Source organism: Neofelis nebulosa, chromosome 3 (assembly GCF_028018385.1).
Source record: "Neofelis nebulosa isolate mNeoNeb1 chromosome 3, mNeoNeb1.pri, whole genome shotgun sequence".
Classification (NCBI taxonomy): domain Eukaryota; kingdom Metazoa; phylum Chordata; class Mammalia; order Carnivora; family Felidae; genus Neofelis; species Neofelis nebulosa.
The window spans coordinates 83,248,514-83,273,469 of NC_080784.1; the positions used below are offsets into that span (position 1 = coordinate 83,248,514).

General features: G+C 39.0%; 1 protein-coding gene across 1 annotated transcript in view; it reads left to right on the top strand.

Moving 5' to 3' along the window:
• Positions 1 to 4,591: 4,591 nt before the first annotated feature.
• Positions 4,592 to 24,956, top strand: part of OTUD4 (OTU deubiquitinase 4) — a 46,414-nt gene continuing 26,049 nt past the window's right edge. The window contains exons 1-7 of the mRNA XM_058721261.1: positions 4,592 to 5,550; positions 11,391 to 11,474; positions 13,972 to 14,022; positions 20,327 to 20,373; positions 21,069 to 21,141; positions 22,445 to 22,526; positions 24,111 to 24,243. Coding sequence (XP_058577244.1) covers positions 5,392 to 5,550; positions 11,391 to 11,474; positions 13,972 to 14,022; positions 20,327 to 20,373; positions 21,069 to 21,141; positions 22,445 to 22,526; positions 24,111 to 24,243 — 629 coding nt within the window. The 5' untranslated portion in view covers positions 4,592 to 5,391. The remainder of the gene's footprint in view (positions 5,551 to 11,390; positions 11,475 to 13,971; positions 14,023 to 20,326; positions 20,374 to 21,068; positions 21,142 to 22,444; positions 22,527 to 24,110; positions 24,244 to 24,956) is intronic.

Below are 24,956 nucleotides of genomic sequence, written 5' to 3' on the forward strand. Positions count from 1 at the left end.
ATTGTATTAGATTTGTATTACTTATTGATTTCTGGGTAACAAATTATTCCAAAATTTAGGAGCTTACTACAATAAACATTATCTCACAGTTTTTTTTTAATTTTTATTTTTTTAATTTGAAAGAGAGAGAGAGAGAGCACGAGTGGGGAAGAGGAGCAGAGGGAGAGAGGGAGAGAATCCCAAGCAGGTTCCATGCTGTTGATGCAGAGCCTGATGAGGGGCTCAATTTCACAACTGTGAGATCATGACCCAAGCCGAAATCAAGAGTCAGATGTTTAACTCGCTGGGCCACCCAGGCACGCCATCTCACATAGTTTCTGAAGTTAAGAATCTTAGAATCTCAGAATTAAGAATCTCAGAGCTTAGCTGGATGGTTTTGGCTCAGGGTTTCTCATGAGGTTGCAGTTAAGATTTCAGCCAAGGCTGCGGTTATCTGAAAGCTTGACTAGATTGGAGAATTCACTTCAAAACTAACTTAGTGTCTCTTGGCAGAAGTCTCTAGTTCCTTACCAAGAGACCTTCTCTGCTAAGCCTGCTCAGGACCCATGGCAAACAGCTTCCACCAGAGTCACCTACAAGAGGAGGGCAAGAGAGCAACAAAACACATCTTATGACCTCTTAGAAGTGACATACCATCATTTTTGCTCTATTCTATTGATCATGTAGACCAACTTTGAATTTTTTTTTTTTCAACGTTTTTTATTTATTTTTGGGACAGAGAGAGACAGAGCATGAACGGGGAGGGGCAGAGAGAGAGGGAGACACAGAATCGGAAACAGGCTCCAGGCTCCGAGCCATCAGCCCAGAGCCTGACGCGGGGCTCGAACTCACGGACCGCGAGATCGTGACCTGGCTGAAGTCGGACGCTTAACCGACTGCGCCACCCAGGCGCCCCTAGACCAACTTTGATACAGGGTGGGGAGATTATACAAGAGTGTGAATATCAAAAGGCAGGGATCAATGGGGCCCATCTTAGAGACTGGCTACCACAGTACCTACCTTTTATTGGGGGGAAAAAAAAACTCCAGAGAATCTATTGTTTTTTTGTTTGTTTTTTTTTTTTTAGAAAGAGGAAGTGTGAGGAGGGAGAAAGGGAGAGAGAGGAGGGAGACAGAGAGACTCTTAAGCAGGCTCTATGCTCAGCACAGAGCCCAATGTGGGGCTCTATCCTATGACCCTGGGATCTTGACCTGAGCCGAAATCAAGAGTCAGATGCTCAACTTACTGAGCCACCTAGGCACCCTGAATCTATTGTTTTCTAAAATAAAAAACTTCCATCCAAAAGTTTGTACAATTATTTGTTCCAGCTTATCAGTGCAAACAAACGAACTTGAGGCATTTACTGTGCACAAGAAAAAAAAAGTTGGCACATGGGCATAAGATGATTTGATTAATTTCATTAAGCTCTCAGGAACATTCAGTCTTTGAGGTTTTATTTGATTAAAATGTCTGTTTAAAGAATTCTTCACTTTAGGGGGTGCCTGGCTGGCTCAGTTGTCAGAGCATGCCACTCTTGTTCTAAGGGTTGTGAGTTCAAGCCACTGTTAGGCCTAGAGATCACTTAAAAACTAAAGATGAAAAGAGAAGAGGTCTTCACTTCAGCTGTTCACAAATGGCTTCCTCTGAGCAAACATCTTCAATCAGATGTGGTTTATTGAAAAGTTTCAGAAGTTACTGTTAATAAGGTCCTTTGAAAGTGAGTTTCTGTAATTTTGGATCCAGTTTAAAGTCATAGGATCCTTTAGCCTTGTCTGAACAGTGAGCTATATTTGGGGATTTGGCATACAGAGGGTCTGTTTTGGATTAGGTCTCAAAATACCTAAAGGATTTCCTTAAACAGTCCCCTGGTCAGATACAACAGGTGTTTCACTTCTAATTTTGGAAAGAGAAGCAGCCAGTTGAGAGTGAGGCTGTTCTGCACTCATTTAGCAGGACTGAGAACAATAAGTCATTTTGCCCCAACATAAAGTGTAGAAAAGACTGGAATGTGTTATTCTTCTAATACTTCTGATAACAAACCACAGTTTTAGAAGACAACATAGAATTTTGATGAGTTCTGATAAAGGCTTCTGTTTTCTTAGTACTTGATACATTTGTTTAAAATTAATGAAAGTGCACGTTAGTGTCAGGTTCTATACTAGAATGCTTATTTAAATGGTCACGTACATTCTTATTTGGATTACACCACTGTCAGTGAATTAAATTTTTGTAATGGAAAATAAAGACGTTGTAGAATAAACGATCTATCTGATTTCCCCTACTTTTCAAAATATTTCAAAGGAATTTGGGGGCTTTAGAAGATGGTGATATTACTTTATTAAAAAATATATATGTTAGCACATTTAAATAAGATTAAAATATGTCTAGGCTTTAAAATAAAAATATGCTTGGGGTGCCTGGGTGGCTCAGTCGCTTGAGTGTCCAACTTCGGCTCAGGTCATGATCTCACGGTTGTGAGTTCGAGCCCACGTCGGGCTCTGTGCTGACAGCTCAGAGCCTGGAGCCTGCTTCAGATTCTGTGTCTCCCTCTCTCTCTGCCCCTCCCCCACTCACACTCTGTCTCTCTCTCTGTCTCTCAAAAATAAATAAATGTTAAAAAAAATTAAAAAATATATGCTTGAAACACACGACCCCAAATGCAATTATTGTGCATATAAAAATGAGCAAAACTAGGGACGCCTGGGTGGCTCAGTTGGTTGAGCGTCCGACTTCAGCTCAAGTCATGATCTCAAGGCTTGTGAGTTCGAGCCCTGCATGGGGCTTTGTGCTGACTGCTCAGAGCCTGGAGCCTGCTTCTGCTTCTGTGTCTCCCTCTGTCTCTGCCCCTAACCCACTCGCATTCTGTCTCTGTCTCTCTCAAAAATAAACAAACATTAAAAAAATAAATAAAAATAAGCAAAACTTTGGGGTACCTCACTAGCTCAGTTGGCAGGGTGTACTTTTCTTAATGTCAGGGTAGTGAGTTCAAGCCCCATATTGAGTGTGGGGCCAAAAAAAAAAAAAAAAACGGTAAAAAAGAAAAATGAGTAAAGCTTTGTATTTGATTGACTTTAAAAAAAAAGCAATGCAATCACGACCATTTCAACTACAAAACAAGAGTTGATAAATTTTTAAATGTGAGGTCCCTGGAAATATAAGTTTCTAATATGGCCTCATGATATTCAGCAATGTAATCCTAACATGACATACACAGTAGATTCCTCATAAATACATATTGAACATGAGATTAGATTCAGAAATTCTTATTGAAGGAGTACTAAAATAAATATTAGAAAAGGTATCGTTTTGGCACATCAGAAAGTCTGTTGCTTATAAAATTAATACTATAGAATCTATTCATTTTAAGAATTCAATACTTAAGCTTTACAGTTTAGATATTACTTTACTTTGAATTCCTCTATGGGTTTAAAAAGCAAGACATGTTAAAAAAAAAAAACTCGCGCCATGTTGTAAGTAGTAGTAAACTTGGTAATTATTTTTGAGTGAAATGAGAAATATATGCTATGTAAATATTTTTAAAGATAGGTTTAACTTCAATAGGTTTGACTTGAACCTGCATTTTTCTAAAACACTGCATTCCAAAAGTATTTCTCTACAAAATGTGTAAAATTTAATATTGGGACAAGAAAATTCATTTAGGTCACAATAACTTGTTATTACACAACCAGAGATAAAAATCTTTAAACATTAAGAATTCAAAATTCTAGAAGTTCCGAGGAAACCTAATACAGGCGTCATTAATGCTCACACCGAAAGTACTGAAAACAAATTTCTGAAACAGAATTTTCAGTAATTTGCGTTGGACTCTCACCATCTGGCCTGCCCTGCCCGTATCCGAGTTTGACTACATGTCTAAATCTAGAGTAACCCTACACTTTTCTCTTCTTCTCTCCCTTGTCCCCATAAGGCCTCAAGACTGGAGTAGAGTTTATGATTAACTGTGTATTTTGATAATTAGAACACCAAATGCGGTAGTATATTAGCACCGTGAAATTCTGGTGTCACAAAAACATATTGGATAAATTCTGGGTTCTAAAGCATAACGTGTCATTCAGCTTCTAAGAGTAAAAAGTTGAGTTGGAAGCCTCAAACACTGCTGGAACCCACGGCAAATCCAGCATGTTATCAAGCAATTACAAGATGGATTTTTGAAGAAAAAAATACTTTTTCTGACCAGTGACATCACTTTGTGCTGCGGTGTGCAGTTACAAAGGCAGGGTGAACACACTCTGTGGCAAAGACATCATCTTGCCATAGGGCAGGAGCTGTAGTCCTAATTTCTAAAAGGAATCGGCAGTCTACGGTTGATTTATGGACAGCCTGTGTCGTCCCGCACAGTGCCAGTTCCAGGAGACCTCGCCAATTAGCTCTCTTTTCTGCTTAAGCCGTTAAAGCCACCTCCATGGAAACGCCAGAAGAGGCCGGGGGGGAGGGGAGCAGACAGGTGCGCCCTCTGTTTGGGAATACACAAAGGGCCGACCTAGCCGCCGCGGTGTCCCTGGCAACTCCACGCAAGCAGGGCGCGCGCACTTCTCGCGGGCCCGCGGCGCAGTAGGCAGCTGGGCGGGCGGGGCTGCGCGCGCAGGTCGCCCCGCATCGGCTCGCGGACACCCTCGGCCTGCTCGCGGACGCGGTGCCCGGGAAGCGCGAAGCCGGCTCCCGGCAGCGGCGGCGCCCGCGCTGTAGGGACTTGTAGTCCGCGTGCCTCCCAGGCACCTCCCCCGGGTAGGACGGTCCGCGCGTCCCCACCCTCCGCAAGCCGACTTCCTGCCGCTGCCAAAACTACACCTCCCGGCGTCCTCTCCGCTGTGGGGCCGAAAGTGAAAACAAATTCTGGGCTGCGAGGGTGCTGCCCTCCGCCGGGCGCCCCCACCCGCTCTCCGCCCCTTCGGCGCCCTCCTGCGAGGTGGGGAAAGGAAAGGCTGCGTCTTTCTCTTTTGGCTTCCTCGGCTCCTAGGGTGGGGAGCGCGCGGGGGACGCAGGCCTCGCTTCCCCTGAGCCGGCCCCGCGCACGCGGGGTGCCGGGGGTTTCCTCGCCTCACCCCGGTCGGGACGAGGAAACTTGTGGGGGCGGCGACCCCCGGCTGTTTTCCTGAGCCGGGCAGCGACTTCTCACGTTCGGGGTTTCTTTAATTTGCCCCCGTTGCCGCCGGGCGCGTGGTCCCTCGGGAGGCGGCCGCGTGCGCACAGCCATGCATTAGGCAGGGCTCCCCTATGCGCGCGGGGAGCGCCGCCCGCTGCCTCGGGCCGCCGCCGCCGCCTGCCGCCGCCCGCGGAGCCCGAGCCCGAGCCCGAGCCGCCGCCCCTCCTAGGCCGGGGCGTCGAGGAGCCGGCGGCGCGGCCATGTGGGGCTAGCCCGCGCCGCGCCTGGCCTGCAGTAGGACCGGCAACATGGAGGCGGCCGTCGGCGCTTCCGACGGCGTGGACCAGGGCGGCGCGGGGCTCCGCGAGGACGCGACGCCGATGGACGCCTATCTGCGGAAACTAGGCTTGTATCGGAAACTGGTCGCCAAGGACGGGTCGTGCCTGTTCCGAGCCGTGGCGGAGCAGGTAATGGGGTGGGGGACTGGGAAGGCTGGGTGGGAAAGAGGCGGCGGGCAGCTTTGCGGGCCGCCCACGTCCGGAGCAGCGCGTGGCCCGGCTGTCGTCACAGCGGTTCATTGTAACGCCGGAATGGGACACTTTCCTGGGTCTGGAAGCTGTAAATCGAAACTTAAAAACACATAAATTAACTGGGTGTGTTGTCCCTCTTGGTGTAGAGATAATGAGGACAACCTGTGAGGCCTGTTGAGCGCCTTGTTCGGTAGATTGATTGCCGGGACTTGGCGAAATGATATTTTTCCATTCTGTTCCGCATTCACCTTCTCTCGGCTTTATAAGCACAGCGTTCACACCAGTAAACCGGTGTTTACTAGAGGAGGTGGTGCACCCGGCATAACTCGCTGAGCATTGTTTTTTCTCTACTGGACTTTGGAATGTGGGGGAGTCTAGCTCGTCGATGTCCGCTTGACTTCAGAGCGGAAAAATGTAGTTTGGGAAAGTCAGCCTTTTAAAAATATAACTGTTTTAAAGCAATTGTCTTGGAGTAGATTCCACCCTCTGTTAGACTCTACAAGGTTTACTAAAAATAATTTTCTTCTTAAAAGGCTGTTTTGGTGTTGGATGTTCTCTAGGCTCTTGACCGAATTTCCCCTGCTAATGGTCAAAATCACTTTCTAACAGGAAAATTTTTTTCTTTTATAAGAGAGTTTTTTCCATGTTACATAACAGAGTGTAGTTGGTATGCAGTCACCAAAACCCATCCTATATTGAAAAATAGCTGTCGAAATAGTTGGACAAAAGTTTCACATTACTGCCCTGGTGTGTATTTCATACCTTTCACAGTTTGCTTTCCTTCAGCTTAAGAGCTTTTCCTTCCTCTCTTCCCTTCCTGTGGAGTTTCTATGTTTCTGTTTTTCTCACCTTTTTTGAATGCTAAATAGTTTTCCAAAATTTCTACTTATGAATAAATGTTTTACTTAACATCTGTAGACTATTCTCATTTTTTTCAACTTCTGAGGGCCAGCTATGTTCCAGAGGCCCTTGTTTCCGCGTCTGTATCATAAAAATTTTTTTTCTAACATTGATTTAACTACATAAGCTTTGTATTATGTTGCTGGCATTGTCATTCAGACATTCTTTGTACAGCTCCCTAAATCCAGCTCTTTTTCAGTTCATTAGATTTCTCTCATTTTTAGAAATTTAGGATGTTTCAGTGTTGTGGGATATGTTCACACACTCCCACCCCAGTCTTTACTGTTAGTAAACAGTCTGTCCCATTTGTGAATTTTCTGGATCTCCATCTGCCTGCCTTCTTCTTCTTCACCCTCCCGTGGACTCCTCAGCACCTCCGGAAGCAGGGGAAATGGGTGGAAGTGAATTCATCAGCCCTTATTTATACATAGTGTTAGCTCTAGCAAGAGATTGGTAAGGAAGGAGGTAGAAATGAATTGAAATAAGGGAAGTATGGTGCTTATTTGGCATTGGATTATCCAGATCCTAGTTTATATTGAAGTAGAAAACTGTGTGTAATTTCTATATTGTATGCCATAATTGGCAAACATGATTATACAGAAACCTCTCTTACTGAGGTGAGATCTCTGTGTTTAGGTAGAAAGGGGCAAAAGCTAGTGTCAAGAACTTGTTACTCCTGTCATAGAACACATTTTATTGTATCTTGTAATAGGATTTAAATTAGATATAAGGAAATACCCCCCTTTGATTATGTGATTATGATTTTTAGTATACTGAGCTTAGAAAGCTTAATACCATGAATTTTGGGGGAAGCTCATTTCTTCACTACACGAGGATTAAGGGTGTAGCCTTCACGGCTAAGGGCAAGGTGCATGTGTGTTGGGGTGGGAAGGGAAGTAACACCAAAGTCAGGCTTAAAGGGTGTGCTCTTTAAAAGTATGTACAAAAGATTTACTTTTTGGCCAACAGTTTTCCCAATAATATAAAAATAATTTATCATTTCTAAGAAGGAGCCAGAGTAAGTAATCTAATTGGCAGTCTTTGGGGGATAGGGTGGGGGAGAGACTTCAATTAGAAGTAGTCTTTCCCTCCAAATTACCTGATTTAGATAGGTCCTTCCCTTTTTACACTTCTGGACTTGGGCCTGCAGGAGGCCTGACCTGAATCAGCTCTGTGGCCATGGAGCTAAAAATAGGGTGCTCTTAGAGGATTTGCTAAAGCAGTATGTCTCGGCCTTTCCCAGTGTTTATCACTGTCTTGTCCCAAGTGAAGATTGGGAAGTCTCCTATTTTCTAGGTTGTGTGTGTGTGTGTATAATAATTAGCAGAGATATTTGTCTTAATATTTGCATTCTTCCTGAGTGTCCTTGAGCTTGCAGTTACACCTTTTTTTTTTCTATTTTGTTTTCTTTTGTCATTGTCTTTATGGTGGGATATTCTTTTACCAACTTTTGCTTAAATAATAATGCCAAAATCATACTGGCTTACAGCAACACACATTCAGTTCTCATCCCCAGACTTGCGTATCAGCTGCACAAGCTCTGCTCCAGGCTGCAGGTTGATTCGGGTCTGTTCATACATCCTCATTTGCAGTTACACTTTTTATATAGTTGTCATTGAACCTTGTTTCTCTTGCAGTGCTTGACTTTGTAAAAGCTCCAGCACCCTACACCTTATGGAAGTTGCTGAGAATTTTGTTTCTGAGCGACAGGTTCAGATTTCATGTGCTAATAAAATCTTTGTTGAAAGAGGGGAAAAGACAGATTTGCTTGCCATTGTCTTTGATGGAAAATAAGTTTTATTCAGTTAATGTCTGCCACCTGTTGCTAGGTAAATGGCTTTAAGACTATCTTCGCTTGGCTAATGGTAGGAAGCCCTATCAGAGGACACTGGTTTACTCAAAGTAATAATACCTTGATTCTTAATAGTGTCTAAAATAGCTTCTGTGGAAGAAGTGTTTGCTAAATATCATTTGTTGAATTGGGAAAAAAAAAATTGTGTGGTGGTTACTTTTATACAGAAACATTTCTTCCAGAGCTGGAAGTTTTGAATATATAAGGAGGCTTTTTAATAGTTCCCAAGATAGCAATGTTAGGTGTACTCCGTTAAGCTGGAAACCAGCTAGTATGCTGAAAACAAACTCATTGCTAACCTCAGCTAGTGCATCTTCAGTGTATCTTAATGTAAAGACATAACTAGCTGTCCAGAGAGTTGTTCTTCTGGTTCTGTGAGTGAGTACAAATGAACCTTGGCTGTTATCAGAGAGACTTGTAAAATGTGCAGCTAGAGCCTCCGTTTTGCTGAATTATCTGCTCACTCTGAATGAGAGGGAATCACTTATTTGGATTTGTAACATACATACATTTATTTATTTATTTATTTATTTATTTATTTATTTATATGTTTTTATTTATTTTTGAGACAGAGAGAGACAGAGTATGAGCACGGGAGGGGCAGAGAGAGAGGAGACACAGAATCCAAAGCAGGCTCCAGGCTCTGAGCTGTCAGCACAGAGCCCGATGCGGGGCTCGAACTCATGGACTGTGAGATCATGACCTGAGCTGAAGTCGGACACGCAACTGACTGAGCCACCCAGGCGCCCCAACTTTTCTTTTATTTAAATCCAAGTTAACATATAGTGTAAATAATGGTTTCAGGAGTAGAATTTAGTGATTCATCACTTACATTTAGTGCTCATCTCAACAAATGCCCTTATTAATGCCCATCACCCATTTAGTCCATCCCCCGACCCAACACCCCTCTAGCAACTCTGTTTGTTCTCTATCTGTGAGAGTCTTTTGTGGTTTGCTTCCCTCTCTGTTTTTATCTTATTTTTTTTCTTCCCTTCCCCTATATTCATCTGTTATGTTAAATTCCACTGACTGACTTATTTTGCTTAGCATAATAACTCTAGCTCCGTCCACGTTGTTGCAAATAGCAAGATTTCATTCTTTTTGATCATTGAGTAATATTCCATTTGTGTGTGCATGTGTGTGTACATATGTATACATACACACACACATATATGTATACACACCACATCTTCTTTATCCATTCATCAGTCAATGGACATTTGGGCTCTTCCCATAAGTTGGCTGTTGTTGATAGTGCTGCTGTAAACATTGGGGTGCATGTGCCTCTTCGAATCAACATTTTTGTATTTTTTGGATAATACCTAGTAATGCAGTGTGAATACCTGGGTTGCAGGGTAGCTCTATTTTTAATTTTTTGAGGAACCTCCATACTGTTCTCCAGAGTGGCTGCACCAGTTTGCATTCCCACCAACAGTGTAAAAGTCTGCATCCTTTCCGACATCTGTTGTTTGCTGAGTGGACCTGTAATGCCCTTTTTTTTTTTTTTTTTTTTTTTTTTTTTTGGTTTAATTTTGAGAGAGAGAATCCCAAGCAGGCTCTGTGTTAGTGCAGAGCCCCCAGAGTGGATGCAGGGCTGGATCTGTAACTCTTAAAGCTACTTTACATTAATATAAATTCTAAGAGCCTTATTAGTAGTTAGACATGTGGTTAATTAATTTTTGATATGTGGTTCTTTTCAATGTTTCAGGGTTTTTGTTTGTTTCCTGCCTTGACCCTTTAAGGTACCAGGAACACCTTCATTTGAGACACCCCTTAATAGAAAATAGTTATAATCTTTTAAGCATGATAGTTAAAGTATTTGAGGCTAGCCAAGAGTTCTAAGCACTTAATAATACTAGTTTTTTCACACCAGAGCTTTAGCATTTTAGTAAGAAACAAAATGCCAGTGAGTTATCTTTTTGTTGAACTAATTGTTTAGCATAAGAATATAGAGACTACTATGTGAGAGAGTTTGGATCATCTTTGTAGTGTGGCTTATTTCAGTTGGTGCTTTAAGATTTTGGTTTGGGCTGGGGCTCCTGGTTGGCTTGGTTGTAGAGCATGTGACTCTTGGTCTTGGGGTCTTGAGTTGGAGCCCCATGTTGTACGTGGAGCCTAGTTTAAAAGAAAATAATGAGGGGCACCTGGATGGCTCAGTCTGGTCCCACTTCAGCTCAGGTCATGATCTCACAGTTCGTGAGTTCGAGCCCTGCGTCGGGCTCTGTGCTGTCAGTTCAGAGCCTGGAGCCTGCTTCAGATTCTGTTACTCCCTCTTTCTCTGCCCCTCCCCCACTCATGCTCTGTCTCTGTGTCTCAAAGAATGAATAAACATTAAAAAAAAATTAGGAAAAAAACGAAATATTTTGAGACAAAGAGCAAGTTTCAAGGCTGTTGGGGTGACAGCACATAGCAGCATGTTTGCATCCCAAGTGCTGCCCACTTGGATGTTTTTTCAAGAGTTGTGTAAGCCTGACAACTAAGGATTTAAGAATGAGTACCTTAGTTTTTCTGAAACCACAGTGGAACTAAATTTCTACATAAAGCAAGTAATTCAAAATTATTGGGAAAAAAGAAATCTAATTCTTACAGACTTAAAGCCTTAAAGAGGATTCTTGTTGAAGTTGCCTCTTCTCTTTTCCAACAAGCATAGGATGAAGGTAACCACTACTTTGCAGGGATTCTGTTAGCCATGCTTTGTGAAGAGCAGAGGTAGAAGAGGGCTGGTGAAGAGAGGAAAGTATCTAAGTTTACAAAGATTTCCTCACAAAAGTGACCTAAAGGAGAAATGGTAATAAGTGCTTTATAGAATGACTTAAGGAGTAGTATCGATCTTATATGTCATGTCATCTGTGGTTAGAGGAAGAGGTGGGTATGAATAAAGATGTAGAAAATCCAGAAAGGCAAATGGAGAGAGACTGATTTTTATCAGTTTTGAGGTTATTTTGGGTGTGAAAGAAAGTGCTAGGTTGTAACTTAAATCCTCGTTTAACAAAATGCTTAGTAACGTGTTGCTTTTTCTTTTCAGGTATTGCATTCTCAGTCTCGCCATGTGGAAGTCAGAATGGCCTGTATTCACTATCTTCGAGAGAACAGAGAGAAATTTGAAGCGGTAATTTGTAATTTTAAACATGAAATGGTGTCTTGATTTGCATTTACATCTTAGCCTGTAGAAGTGATCTGGTGGGAATTTCACAGGCTGGCTCTTAATGCAGGTTATGAAGATAAACCCCTTAAAAAACTGCTTTATTGGATTTAAATCCAATTATATTGTGATATTTTTAGGTTGTTTTGTGGTTTTCATTTATTTAGACATTTAGAAAGCTTCTATGATAAAGACACTGAGCTGTGGAAAATGGAAGCATGACTTGGACAGAATCCTTGCATGTTAAGAGGGAGCTTTGTCATGGTCAGGGAATTGTTTGTCATGGTTAACTAATAGTTTTCTGTGATTGGTAATCCTCTGTGAATTTAAAAAATTTCAGACTTGGAGCAAAAAAAATATGCTGAACTTAGCTAATACTGAGTCTTTGATTTTATCAGAGGCAGTTACAGATTTTTACTTTTTGGGATTCATCATTATGAATCACACATCACAACACTAATTATGTAAATAATTAATAATTGCTATAATGTTGTATAACAACTTACTGTAATTTTCTCGGTAGTATATAGTAGGCTGTGAAATAAGATGCCACAGTGGCCTGTTTTCATTTTATATTGAAAGCCTTAGTAGGATTTACTAGTTCTGGGTTTTATGACTTGGAATGATGTCATCTGATGACTTTTTAATATTTTTCCCCTTTGACTGCCAAAAAAACATTGACACCTTGTAAATAACTCAATTCTAAAACTTAATAGGTAAATAGCTCTTAATTTGTGTGTGTGTGTGTGTGTGTGTGTGTGTGTGTTTCTTTCGGTGTCTTAATTTGGATGTGCTTTTGGATTAGTGTTCCTGTATTCAGGAAAAATGTTACTACTGGTGACATTCTGAGTGTATTCCGGGTACTGTGTTATAAGAAAGACAGTAATATGTTCCAGAAAGGAGAGTTACCCACTTGATCAGATTTGAGAACTTGTCTTACAAAAAGAAACTGGTGTTGTGTGGAGGCTAGATAAAAGTATTAGGGTGTGATAGAAAACGGGGAGAGGTGAGGAGAGTGGAATGGTCTTTAAGTATTTTAAAGAAATTACAAGTTAATCATTATTATTGGCCTCAGAGTGTAAAACACTGTTGACCACAAGTAATGGAAATTGCTGTCATTGGTTGAGCACTTTCTATGTGCCAGGCATTGTTTAAATGCTTTGCATATATTTATTTAGCCTTTACAGTCTTAAGAGGTATGATCAGAAGTTGGAAGTTCCAATGGGGAAAGTTTTAATTTCCTTTTATAATAAGTACCTTCAAACAATTTCTATTGGCCAAAATTGGAAAAGGCTGTCATGGGAAGGAGGGTGGGGGATGTGTGCCTTGTTTACTGAAAATGTTTAGTCAGAGTCTAGATGGATACTTTCTGATTAGAAAGGAGAATCTCAGATTGGATGCAGGCTTGTGTCAGAACACCACTTAGTCTCTTCTAACTTTAAATGGTTTTGTGGGTTTAATTTTTTCCCCTAAAGTATAAATAATTACCTAATACAGAAGAGTAGCCTCTGGTTGGTGGGATATTTAAAATATGTGGCTATTTTATTATAAGTATGTGTTAAAACTTAAGATACTTTTGGGGCATTTGACAGCATATCATCAATAAAGGAATATCAGTCTCAAAAAAGGAAATGGGTGTTCAGAAGATTTTAATAGACTGGAGAGTGTATGTTTCTAAGTGTATCACTTTGTTAAATTAACTGGGACTATAATTTAAATAAAATTGAGTTTGGTATTTCAGATGAATGTCTTTGGGAGATTTCTCAATTAAATTAGTGTGATGGCTAACAAAAAACATAACAGCTTAAATAAACTTTTTATGTTAAAGCATGAAGCAAATGAAAAACCTAGTTGGTTCAACAAAATATGTAGCATTATGACTGACCTAAGAGTTGTATGCATATCTATATTAGTAAACTAATATTTCTTAGCTAGTATATTGTCCTTCTTTAATTCTCCTCTCTGCACTGGCCATTACCAGAATAATCCTAAGTGCTTGCTTTGTATGTTTCTCTGTTCATAATGTCACCAGCAGTGACCTTGAATTGCTTTCTCCCTCAGTCTGCAAGTCCTTCCTGGGCTCAAGTCCCTCTATAAACAGGTGTCCAGTTGAGTTCCTCTCTCAGTCTGTTGTCCCCACCAGGTTTTCCTGTTCCTCCTGGCTAATTGACTCCTGTCTTCCCAACACAGTGCCTCTTCACACCACATTGTGTCTGTGCCTGGCTGTATCCTGTCCAGGAGATCTTTTCTGATAATGTTTACTTTTCTGAATTCTTTTGTATCTTTACGGTCTTTACTTAATGATTTTTACGTATTTTAATAATTAGGTTGAATGTATATACATGTATTACTGTTATCATTACTAACGTATCCAAGGTTCATGTAAGAACTCAGGAATTCACAATGAAAAGGTTTTTGTTTTGATGTATTTCTAATAGACTTATTTATTTATTTATTTTTGCAGTTTATAGAAGGGTCATTTGAAGAGTATTTAAAACGTTTGGAAAATCCACAGGTATGCAGTGATTCTGTAATATATGTATATTTTTTATATATTCAAATAATGTATTCAAAATTCATTAAAATGTAATCTTATGGTGTATGGAGCAGTTATAGTGAGTACTTTTCTTTAATAAACATTTCTTAGTTGCACATTTTATGCAGCATTTATGTGGAAACCAGTTGGAGCTGTATACTGGATGTTGCCTCACTAAGGACAGAGTCATGCTATCTTTACCTTTGTCATAATGACATCTGAATGTAGAATAAAAGACCTATAATAACACTGGTGATGATTTTCAGGATGCTGTGTTGGTACGGGTATTGGGCATGATCGACAGGGTGCAAGATTTGTTGCTTCTTTAGGCCACTGAGAAGACAGATTCTTTTATATAGTTCCATTTCCCATGATCAGCTTAAGGAGAAGGAAGAGACTGTTGAGAGTAAAAGGATGGCACTTCCCCAAATCCTACTGTCATGCCTTCTCAGTCATGTTGAAGTTAAAAAGAATTTTTTTTTCTGCTTACAAAACTATTCTCCCTGTAAAAATCCAAACACCATGAAATGCCACATAGAATGCCCTGTAGAATATTCCATCATCCCCAGAGGTAATCTCTATATTGAGTTTAAAATGATATTAGCAAAGGAAGAAGCTAAGAAGAGGATTTAGGTAGGGAGGAAAAGGGATAATATAGGAACAGGGTGTTTGATTAACAACTGGTATCTCCATTTGGTTCTCTGACACTAGTTTGAGTCCTTGTTGAGTGCCAAGAATTGCCAGGCACTCTGGGAATGCAGAAGTAACAGGTTTGGGTGCTGTTCTCAGAAGTTTCCCTGTAATAGGGAAAAATATCTAACGCAAGTGAGAAAGCACATGTATCATATGTATAGATGTGGGGCATCTGGGTGGCTCAGTTGGTTGAGCATCTGACTTTGGCTCAAGTCATGATCTGGTGATTCATGAGTTTCTCTGCTGTCAGTGCAGAGTCTGCTTCAGATCCTCTTTCCCCCTCTTTCTCTGCCCTTCTTCCGCTTCCAGGTGCACATGCTCGCTCTCTCTCAAAAATAAATAAAACATTAAAAAGTACAGAAATGATACTATAGGCATTCAAGTTTTTATTTTTACTGAAGTAGACAAAACAAGAGGTAGTGGGTTGGCATTTGAAGTCTGAATAGATTGCTGGATGCAAAATGCCTAAGGTTAAGGGCATTTCTGGGTAGGGAAAATTGTGAGCAAGGCAGCTTTCAGAAAGCAGTTCAGTTTGTATGGAGCATGTGAAGGTAGGAGGTAGTGAGAAGTCAGAGGGCCATCTGTGGGGCTGATCACAGAAGAGCATTCAGTGCTAGGCTCAGTAGTTAGAAGCTTATGCTTTAGGCTAGCATTTCAAGAGTGTCAACCATAGACCATCTGCATTTGGAATTACCTGAGGTGGTTGTAAAAATACGTATTGCCTAGCCACTATTCCAGACCTGAATCAAAGTCTACGCGTGGGGGCCTGAGAATCTGGTGTTGGGAAACCTTTTAAGTTTTTTGAGGCAGGAAGTGAGTATGTTTTGTTCACTGTTGAGAACCAAGAATAGTGCCTGGCATCTTTGTTGGCTGTCTGAATGGATGGATAAAATACTGTGCAGAGATGGTTTGGAGGTAGATGAGACCAGAGAGGTGGGAAGACAAATTGCATGTTTTTTTAAAAAAATGTTGAATACATGGAAAAATGTACACAGTACATGAAGTGTCGAAAAAGAAGTATAGCATTGTTCCAGTTTTGGAGACAATTACCTTCTGAAGGCCTTTTCTCTAGATCTAACTTCATTTTTAATTCAGTGATTTCAGTATTGAGTTCTATAGTCACAAATAACCATTTTCCTGAAGTTTTCATTTTTTTCTTTTATTTTAAAGCTGCTTCTTCAAAAAAAAAGCTTCGAAAGGATTTATTTATTTATTTATTTATTTTTTAATGTTTATTATTTTTGAGAGAGAGAGAGAGAGAGAGACAGACAGAGACCAAACAGGGAAGGGGCAGTGAGAGAGAGAGGCACAGAATCAGAAGCAGGCTCCAGGCTCTGAGCTGTCAGCACAGAGCCCGATGTGGGACTCGAACTCACAGACCGCGAGATCATGACCTGAGCTGTAGTCGGCCGCCCAACCAACTGAGCCACCCTGGCGCCCCATCTTCGAAAAGATTTGTATATTTTATCGCTTTTGGAATTTTTTTCATCATTACTTTTAATTTGAGGTGCCAAACTGATGATTAGTTTGTGTATGTTGAATGAATGTTAAATCCATATTGCATTATATATAACATCTTAGGAAAGATAAACACCAGAATGTTGTTATCTTTATAGTCCTGTTACTGGTCATTTTTACTCCAATTACAGAAAATAAAGGACATGACAGGACCATTTATTAACTTTTTCCCTCCTTTTTTTTAAACGTTTACTTTGAGAAAGCGAGAAAGAGAGCAAATTCAAGAGAGAGCATGAGGGACAGAGAGAGAAGAGAGAATCCCAAGCAGGCTCCATGCTGTTAGCACGGAGCTTGACATGGGGCTCCATCTCACGACCTGTGAGATCAAGACCTGCTTCGAAATCAAGAGTCAGACGCTTAACTGACTGAGCCACCCAGGCACCCTGTTGCTTTTTTTTTTTTTTTTTTTTTTTTTCTTTTTAAAGTAAGTTCTACACCCAATGTGAGACTTGAACTGATGACCTGGAGATTGGGAGTTGCACGCTCTACTGACTGAGCCATCCAAGTGTCATGCCCCCCCCCCCCCCCCCCGTCCATTTATTAACTTTTTACTCAAGAAAAATCCCACAGTGTAATGTTAGGGTAATTTTTGTGTAGCAATTTAGGCTATCAAGCTAAGAGGTTCTGAGAAAGAATGGACCAGATGAGAATGGAGAGAGGGGATAAAGGGAGGAAATGAGGTAGTGTGAACTGAACTGAGACTGATTTAGGAGTCTGTGTGAGAGGAAGGAGGGAAGTCGCTGTGCTTTTGAGCTCGTGGGACAAGTGCCTCTTTCCCAAGGTGCTGGCTGGCCAGCTTTTTTATTTTTATGACACTTTGCTCTCCCCAGTCTGCTCAGGTTTCTTCCCCAGATGTTTTACATGTACTTTCTGAACAGATGTTTGTGCTTCTTTATTAGAAAAAGATATTTATGTCTTTGTTTTTCTCTTTCCCCGATACTTAGGATGTATGAAATGAAGAGAAATACAGTTGATAAACTGTTATGTTTCGTCCAGTTCTCAGAGAAGGCATCTTTATGCTTTTGCTTAATAAACAAGTGAAGCATTTTGAAAAATGCCTCAAACTTTTTGCAAAAATATATTTTTGTCAGTTTTATGGAGGTAAAATTGACATACAGTGAAATTCACCAATTTGAAGTAGTGTATAATTTGATGAGATTTCACAGGTGTTGTGTAGCCACCACTACAGACACACGTGGGACATTTCTGTCACTTCGCAAAGTTCCCTGTGTCCTTTTGCACTTAATCCCCTTTCCCCCACCTTCTGGCTCTTGTCAACCATTGACCTGTTTTGTAAGTTTTGCTTTTTCTAGACTATATAAATGGAATGGTACAGTTTGTAGTATCTGTAGTTTCTGTATCTGGCTCCTGTTACATTATGGAAGACACCTTGACGTTCATCTGTTCATCCATGTTGTTGGATCTGTCAGTAGTTTGTTCCTTTTTATTGATGAGTGGTCATTTGTTATACGGAGTACTGCAATTTGCACATCCATGTATTTGTCAGTTGATGGGATATTTGGGTTCTTTCCAGTTTTAGGCTGTTTCATGATTAAAGCTGCTAAGAACATTTGCTTATAATAGAAGTCTTTGTGTGGACATATATTTTCTTTTCTCTTGGATTAACACACAGAAGTGGAATTGCTGGGTCATATGGTAAATGTATGTTTAACTTAATGAGAAACTGAAAAACCTTTTTCAAAGTGGCTCTGCCATTTTGCTTCCTCATTGGCAGTATACGAAAATTCCAACTGCTCTACATCTTTGAACATTGTCTTGTCAGCCTTTGAAATTGTAGCTGTTCTAGTGGTTGTGTATTTCTCTGATGTCGAACATCTTTTCATGTGCTTATTTGCCATCCATTTATCTTGGTGAAATGTCTGTTTGTAGATTTTGACCATCTTTTGTTAACGTTGCTGGTTTTATCAAATTGTAAGAGTTCTTTAACCTGGATAGAGTTCTGTAATTGGAAATGTATCTTTCAAATATTTTCTTCCAATTTCTGACTTTATCTTTTCATTTTCTTAATGGCATCCTTAGGAACAAAAGTTTTTTTTTAATGTTTTTATGTTTTTGAATACGGTTCATTATGGTTAAAACAGATTTTGCAGAAATGCTTTACTGTCACCCACAATAAGGAAGTATATTAAACATCATAAGTGCTGAGTAAATAAAATTATAGCCTTAAGGTAGAATACAATGGTAGAACATAGATACATTTTATAATTTAAAGTTGACCCTGGTTAGAGAAGACAGAATATTATGATAGCCATTGTTTACTTAACCAGACTACGACAGAATTTATTCTGAAGATTAAGTACTTATGAAATGGTACATTATTTGAGACGTAGTATTTTGTTGACACTAGTAGAATAATGTTCCATTTTTAGAAGTGATGGTAACATCTTTTGCATGAAGTAGATGTAGCTTGTGTTTGTGATTTAAGCACACTGGTCTGAGTGAAGGATCTCCTCTACACCAGAGAGTGTCACTTGTAGCCGCTTATGAGAAGCTCTGATTGTTAGGTAGAGGCCTATTTTAAGAAGTCTATTTTAATATATGGCACCCATTTCATTTTGAAAACCAAAGCCAACTTTTAAGAACTATTAAAATGAAAAATCTCTGGGGGGAAGATTATCTTTGTTTGAGATGAAAACAGTGTTTAAATTTTTTTTTTTTTCAACGTTTTTTATTTATTTTTGGGACAGAGAGAGACAGAGCATGAACGGGGGAGGGGCAGAGAGAGAGAGGGAGACACAGAATCAGAAACAGGCTCCAGGCTCCGAGCCATCGGCCCAGAGCCCGACGCGGGGCTCGAACTCACGGACCGCGAGATCGTGACCTGGCTGAAGTCGGACGCTTAACCGACTGCGCCACCCAGGCGCCCCAACAGTGTTTAAAATCTTATGTCAGATTTCTTTAAAGGAAAACGTGGCTGCATTCACTTATTGTAGCTCAGCTCATTATCTTTAGTGAGTCCTGGTTTTAAGTCTTTACTAATTTCATAAGTGGTATAGAAACACATTCTCATGGTAAAAGATTTAATACAGAATGGAGTGAAAGTCCTTCATTTTCCTTGATCTTGAATTCCCTGTCTCCGTTGTCAGTTTAGGATGTACCCTTCCAGTTCTCATACACATACACATACACATACATATACTAAACATAGCAGTTTCTTTCTTTTACACAATAGGTGTTTGTTTGTTTTGTATTGTTTTTAACCGTGACTTAGTTTTTATACTTCATAGTATAAAGTCAGTTCATATGTGTATACCTGACTGCATGGTGTTCCATACATTGTGTGGATGAACCATAAATTATTCGATTTCTCCTTTCCTACTAGTGGAATATTGGGGCTTTCTTTAAAAAAAATTTTTTTTTAAACTATTACAAATAGCTACAGTGAACATCCTTCTTTATACTTTTGTGAACATATGAAATACCTGTTTAGGATAGGTTTACAGAATTTGAATTGCTGGGTCAAAGAGTATATGGATATTTAAAATTTTGATATATACTGTCCATTTCCTTCTAAAAGGCTTAAAGACTTAAAAAAAATGACTCATTTAGGGCTGTATTTTTAAATTATTTCAGAAAGATTGCTAGGACACTGTTCTCTTTGTATTTTCAGTCACCCTGAAAACCTTCTCCTTTTTATCCTTTCTGATTCTTGAGTTCTGCTTTTACTCAGCATCTCATTTTCTGGGCCCATACACGTTCCAAGCTCTGTCTTGGGTGCTAGGTTAGAGGACATAGTTCTTGTCAGCAGGTGCTCCATGTAGAGATGCCATTTTACAGTCTTATTACACCAATACGAACTATCCTTTTACCCTGTGTTACTAAGGATTTTTACAACAGAGACTTGGGCTGTTTTCTTAAGTAACTTTTTAGTTACATACATAAAGTTTGTTTTATATAAATGTGTTCATAGTATTCATAAGACTAATATTAATGAGCTTTTCCAGCTTATTAGATATATCGTATAAAGGTACATATTAAGGTATTACATAGAGGCATATTTATTGTAAAAAGTATGAGATACCTAAGTGCCAACTTTTTTTCTTCAATGTAGGAATGGGTTGGACAAGTGGAAATAAGTGCCCTTTCTCTTATGTACAGGTAAACCTTATAGTAACATAAGTAAACAAAAATAAAGTCAGTGGGAAATTAGTATATTCCGTTGTACTAAAATAGTTAAAATAGCAAAGCTTGGTTGTGAAGCTTATCTTTTCTAAAGTTTTTTAAATTGTCTCAAGATTTTGACATTAAATATGTCAGTGTTTAGAAATTTTAATTCTCAAAATATTTTTGGAAAGAAATACATTTTTCCAGGCCTGTAAACGATACCACTTATCAACTTTATAGAGGAATGATTTCCTACTTTCTCAGGGCCAGTAGCATCAAATGGCCACTAGTACTGAGGCAAAAAATCATGTTACTATTTTACTACTTCTGTCTAGTAGAGGAGCAGGTGAATGCTTTATTTTTTTCCTTTTTGAAATTTCTGTATAAAATTTTGTCTTCACAGTTTTTGTAATTTTGAAGACTCCTTTTAGAATTATATTTAAAGATAACATATATGCAAATTATATTTGAAGTTTATTTTTTAAAAAGATACTTTTATATAGGTACCTTACAACTTAGTTATTCTATTACTATCTTTTATTTATTGCTCCATCTCCAATGCCTGGAGCACATATGTGCCTTAGCACATATTAGGCTCTTGAATGAATGAATGAATGAATAAATGAATACTTAAATCTCAAATCATGAAATACATTCCCTCAGAAGTAATTGCTAAATTTTATTTTCAGGAAAGATTTTATAATTTATCGGGAACCAAATGTTTCTCCTTCACAAGTAACTGAAAATAATTTTCCTGAAAAGGTAAGAATTTTTCTAAGTGTTTCTAAAGGATTTAAGTAAAAGAATCACTTGCCACCTTGACCTTGTAAGCTAAAATTTTAAAGTGACTTCTTGAAATGTTTTTTATGAAGTTTATGATAATTTTTAAAAGTTCCTGTTAGTCATTACTGAATCATATTTTGTATTTGATTTACCCCAGAAATCACAGTGGAGAACTGTGTCCTAACATTTCACTAGAGGAAAAAACATTGCAATACTAGTGTATATGATTAACTAGACTGTTTTGCATCAGTATAAACATTAAGTAGTAAAATAACTTGTGAAAGTAGGTTCTGCCATTGCATCCAGAAATACTTGGATAATAGTGATTTATTTTTGATTATAAAGATAATTTACTGGCCTACGTGTTAATATCTAGTCACAGACTGGAAACAACTGAAAATTTATGTGAGCCTAGAAAGAAGAAAACCTCAGTTGATTCATTATTAAAAGAACTTTGTTTTAATTACCTGTTTTGGAATCATCCAAGCCAAGTTGAAGTGTTTTGTCATCATGCTAATGGTGGTAAGGGGGAGGAGAATTGAGCGAAATGCTGCCTTTTTAAAAAGGACTTTGGAGTTTCTTGGCTCTGGATTTGGCCTTTCCAATCCAAGTTTTGGATCATGACATAATCTAATCAAAATCAGTGTGTATTTCTCCTTGTGTGAGTAGTTGACTAGAAAGCATTTAAAACTGTAAAGCATCAGGGTGCCTGGGTGGCTGTCAGTTAAGTGTCTGACTTTGGCTCAGGTCATGATCTCCTGGCTTGTGAGTTTGGGCCCTGCATCAGGCTTGCTGCTGTCAGTGCAGAGTCTGCTTCAGATCCTCTGTCTTACTCTCTGTCTGCCCCTCCCCTACTCTTGCTTGCTCACTCAAGAATAAATAAACATTAAAAGAAAAAAACTGTAAAACATCAGAAAAATTGAACTTTTGATTGTGCCTCTTAGAGGTAAGCATTTTAATACGGTTTTGGAGTATTTAGTATTTCTTACAGTCTTTTAATGGTCTTTTTAAATAGTTGAAATCATGTTGTTTTCATGTATTGTGTCCAGTTTTTGTATCCTATAAGCATTTTCCCATGATTAAGAACTTATTAATTTAATGGCTGTGTAACATTTCAGCATTGGATGTACCATAATTGACCAACTTGGAGCTTTAGGTTGCTTCTAAAATAATCATCTTCTATTTGGAAATTATTTACTAGTAAGAGAAATTGGAGGTATAAGTTGCTATGTAAGTGTCATATATGAAGGGCTAAAAGATGTCTTTAATTTTTCCCTTTCAGGTATTACTGTGTTTTTCAAATGGAAATCATTATGATATTGTCTATCCCATAAAATATAAAGAGAACTCTGCAATGTGTCAATGTAAGTATCATCCTTGTGCTTGTATGGGGTTATATTTGTAGGCTATCTAGTCAATGCAGACAAGTCAAAGAAAATATACTCTGTTTTGTTGTATAAAAAGATACACGAAGAATCTCAGGTTAGCAAAAATGTTAATATTTTATTAAAAACTTGTTTGACTAGGAAAAAATGGAGCTAGTAGCTTGAGTTCAACCTGTAAATAGGAAGTTCTTTCTTGCAGTCTTTCATTTCAGTAATAAGGATTTGTATGCATTTTTAAAGTTGTTAGTGTAGACCTTGAAAATCTAAGTGAACAAATCAAGCATTTGATTGTTTTGGCTCTAGAGCAAGCAGGGTTTCTTAATCTTGGCACTATTGACATTTTGGGTCAGATAACTCTGTCGGAGCTGTTGTGTGCATTATGAGATGTTTAGTAGTGTCCTTGGCACATGCTGTGTAGAGAGTTCTCTTTCCCATTGCGACAAGCAAAGAAATCTGTCCAGATTTTGCCAGGTATTTCCTAGGAGGATAAAATCCCCTCTCCTTCCCCAGTGGAGAGTCACCGCTTTAGTAGTTTCTTTCTTCTTCTTACCTTTATTTCCTTTATCCATCTATCTGATGAAGTGCACCTCACACAGAGCAGCAGTGCTGGGCCTATAGCAGCTCTTTCCTCTGTTCTTAAGCTAGTCGTGACCAGTAAAGATATGTGTAGTGCAGTTTTTTAAATTGATTGATCTGTTTTGAGATACGAAAGTTTATTTGTATCTTGGGCTGTGTGCTTCTCTTCCAGCTGGTTAAAATTTAAACATTTCAGCTTTAGGAAGGATAGCTCCTGGAGCCTACCTTACCTGTACTTGTCAGTGCCTGTGGTTTGACTGATAATCAGGGGCGGAAGAAAGGTGATCTGTGAGAAAGTGGTCTTTTGGGGGACTCATTTAAAGGGTGGGCACCTGTTGATGAATTTTTAATTTCATAAAGATCACTGCGATATAATCAAATGAGAGTCCTAAATGCCATATGTAATTTGTTTTTAAGTATTTGGTAATAAATATTTCAATGGTTCCTGGAGGGTTTTTTTAAAAGCAAAAAAGTTGTCTGAATATAGTTCTTTACTTCAGTGACTGCTGAGAATACATTTATTTTTTGAGTCCCTTGTGAAATGTTTTCTATCCAGTATCTGAGTCTCTTAAGGTTGGGAACGTTGTGTGACATCTCATATTCTCAAGTTTCCTCACCTGTACAGTTACAATAATAACACTTGACTGCTGGGCTATTAAATATGACCATACATAGAGGCTTCACACAGTGCATGGAATGTAGCAGTTGCTCAGTATGCATGTTTAGCTTTTATTGTCATATTTGTTTTACAGTTATGATACCCTTTTGTGTTGTTTTAAAAATGGCAGTATCTTATGTAATGATTTTGAATTAATAGCACAGAAATTCTAGTTGCTCTCTAGGTAACTTCCTGATTAAATTGTGTTATTAATCATAAAGTGTGACAGGTGCATAGTTAGGGTTTTAGAGACCTGGGCAATGGACATTGTCAATTTTACGTTAAAACATAAAATTAGTGTTGCATAATATTTCTCTTATTAATTGCAGCTCTCCTTTATGAATTGCTGTATGAAAAGGTGTTTAAAACTGATGTTAGTAAAATTTTGATGGGGCTAGACACCTCTGAAGTAGCTGATGAAAACAACAGTGAAGTATCAGATTCAGAGGATGACAGTTGCAAGTAAGAATGAATTTAAGTCCTAAAATGTCTTTATAGTGCCATACAAAGAAACAGTTCAACGAATGTTTCTGCATGGATTTGCCTCTCATATAGAGATATTATGAATGGTATTCCTGAAATACAGCAACCTGCAGTCCCAGTTTCTTTTTTCCTGCCACTGATTTTATCTAATTTCTATTACGGGATTGTTTTTGAAGTTGATGTTTTGGTTGCTAGGCTTTATTTCTACATAATCTAGATGTATATGTGTAGAATAGATTTATAGTGTGTGTAATGTAAAATTTTAAGGTTAACCGGGTAATTGTTTATGTATCCAGTGATGCAAAAGAGCCATTTTTTATTTCCTTGACTTTCTTTAGCATATTTAAAAAAAATATTTATTTATTTATTTTGAGAGAGAGAGCAGGGGAGGAGCAAAGAGAGGGAGAGAGAGAATCCCAAGTAGGCTCTGTGCTGTCAGTGTGGAGCCTGACATGGGGCTCGAATTCACAAACTGTGAGGTCATCCAGGACCTTAACTGACTGAGCCACCCAAGCTCCCCTCCTTGACTTTCTTTTATTGTTTTTTTAACTTAGATTCTAACGCCTTTTTCTTTTTTGGATAATAAAGGTCCCAAGTTGGGGTATAAGTATGTGAACAGCTCTGAATAATACCTCTGTTTAGGTTGTGAACAAGCATCTTTTTTTTTTTTTTTTTTTAACGTTTATTTATTT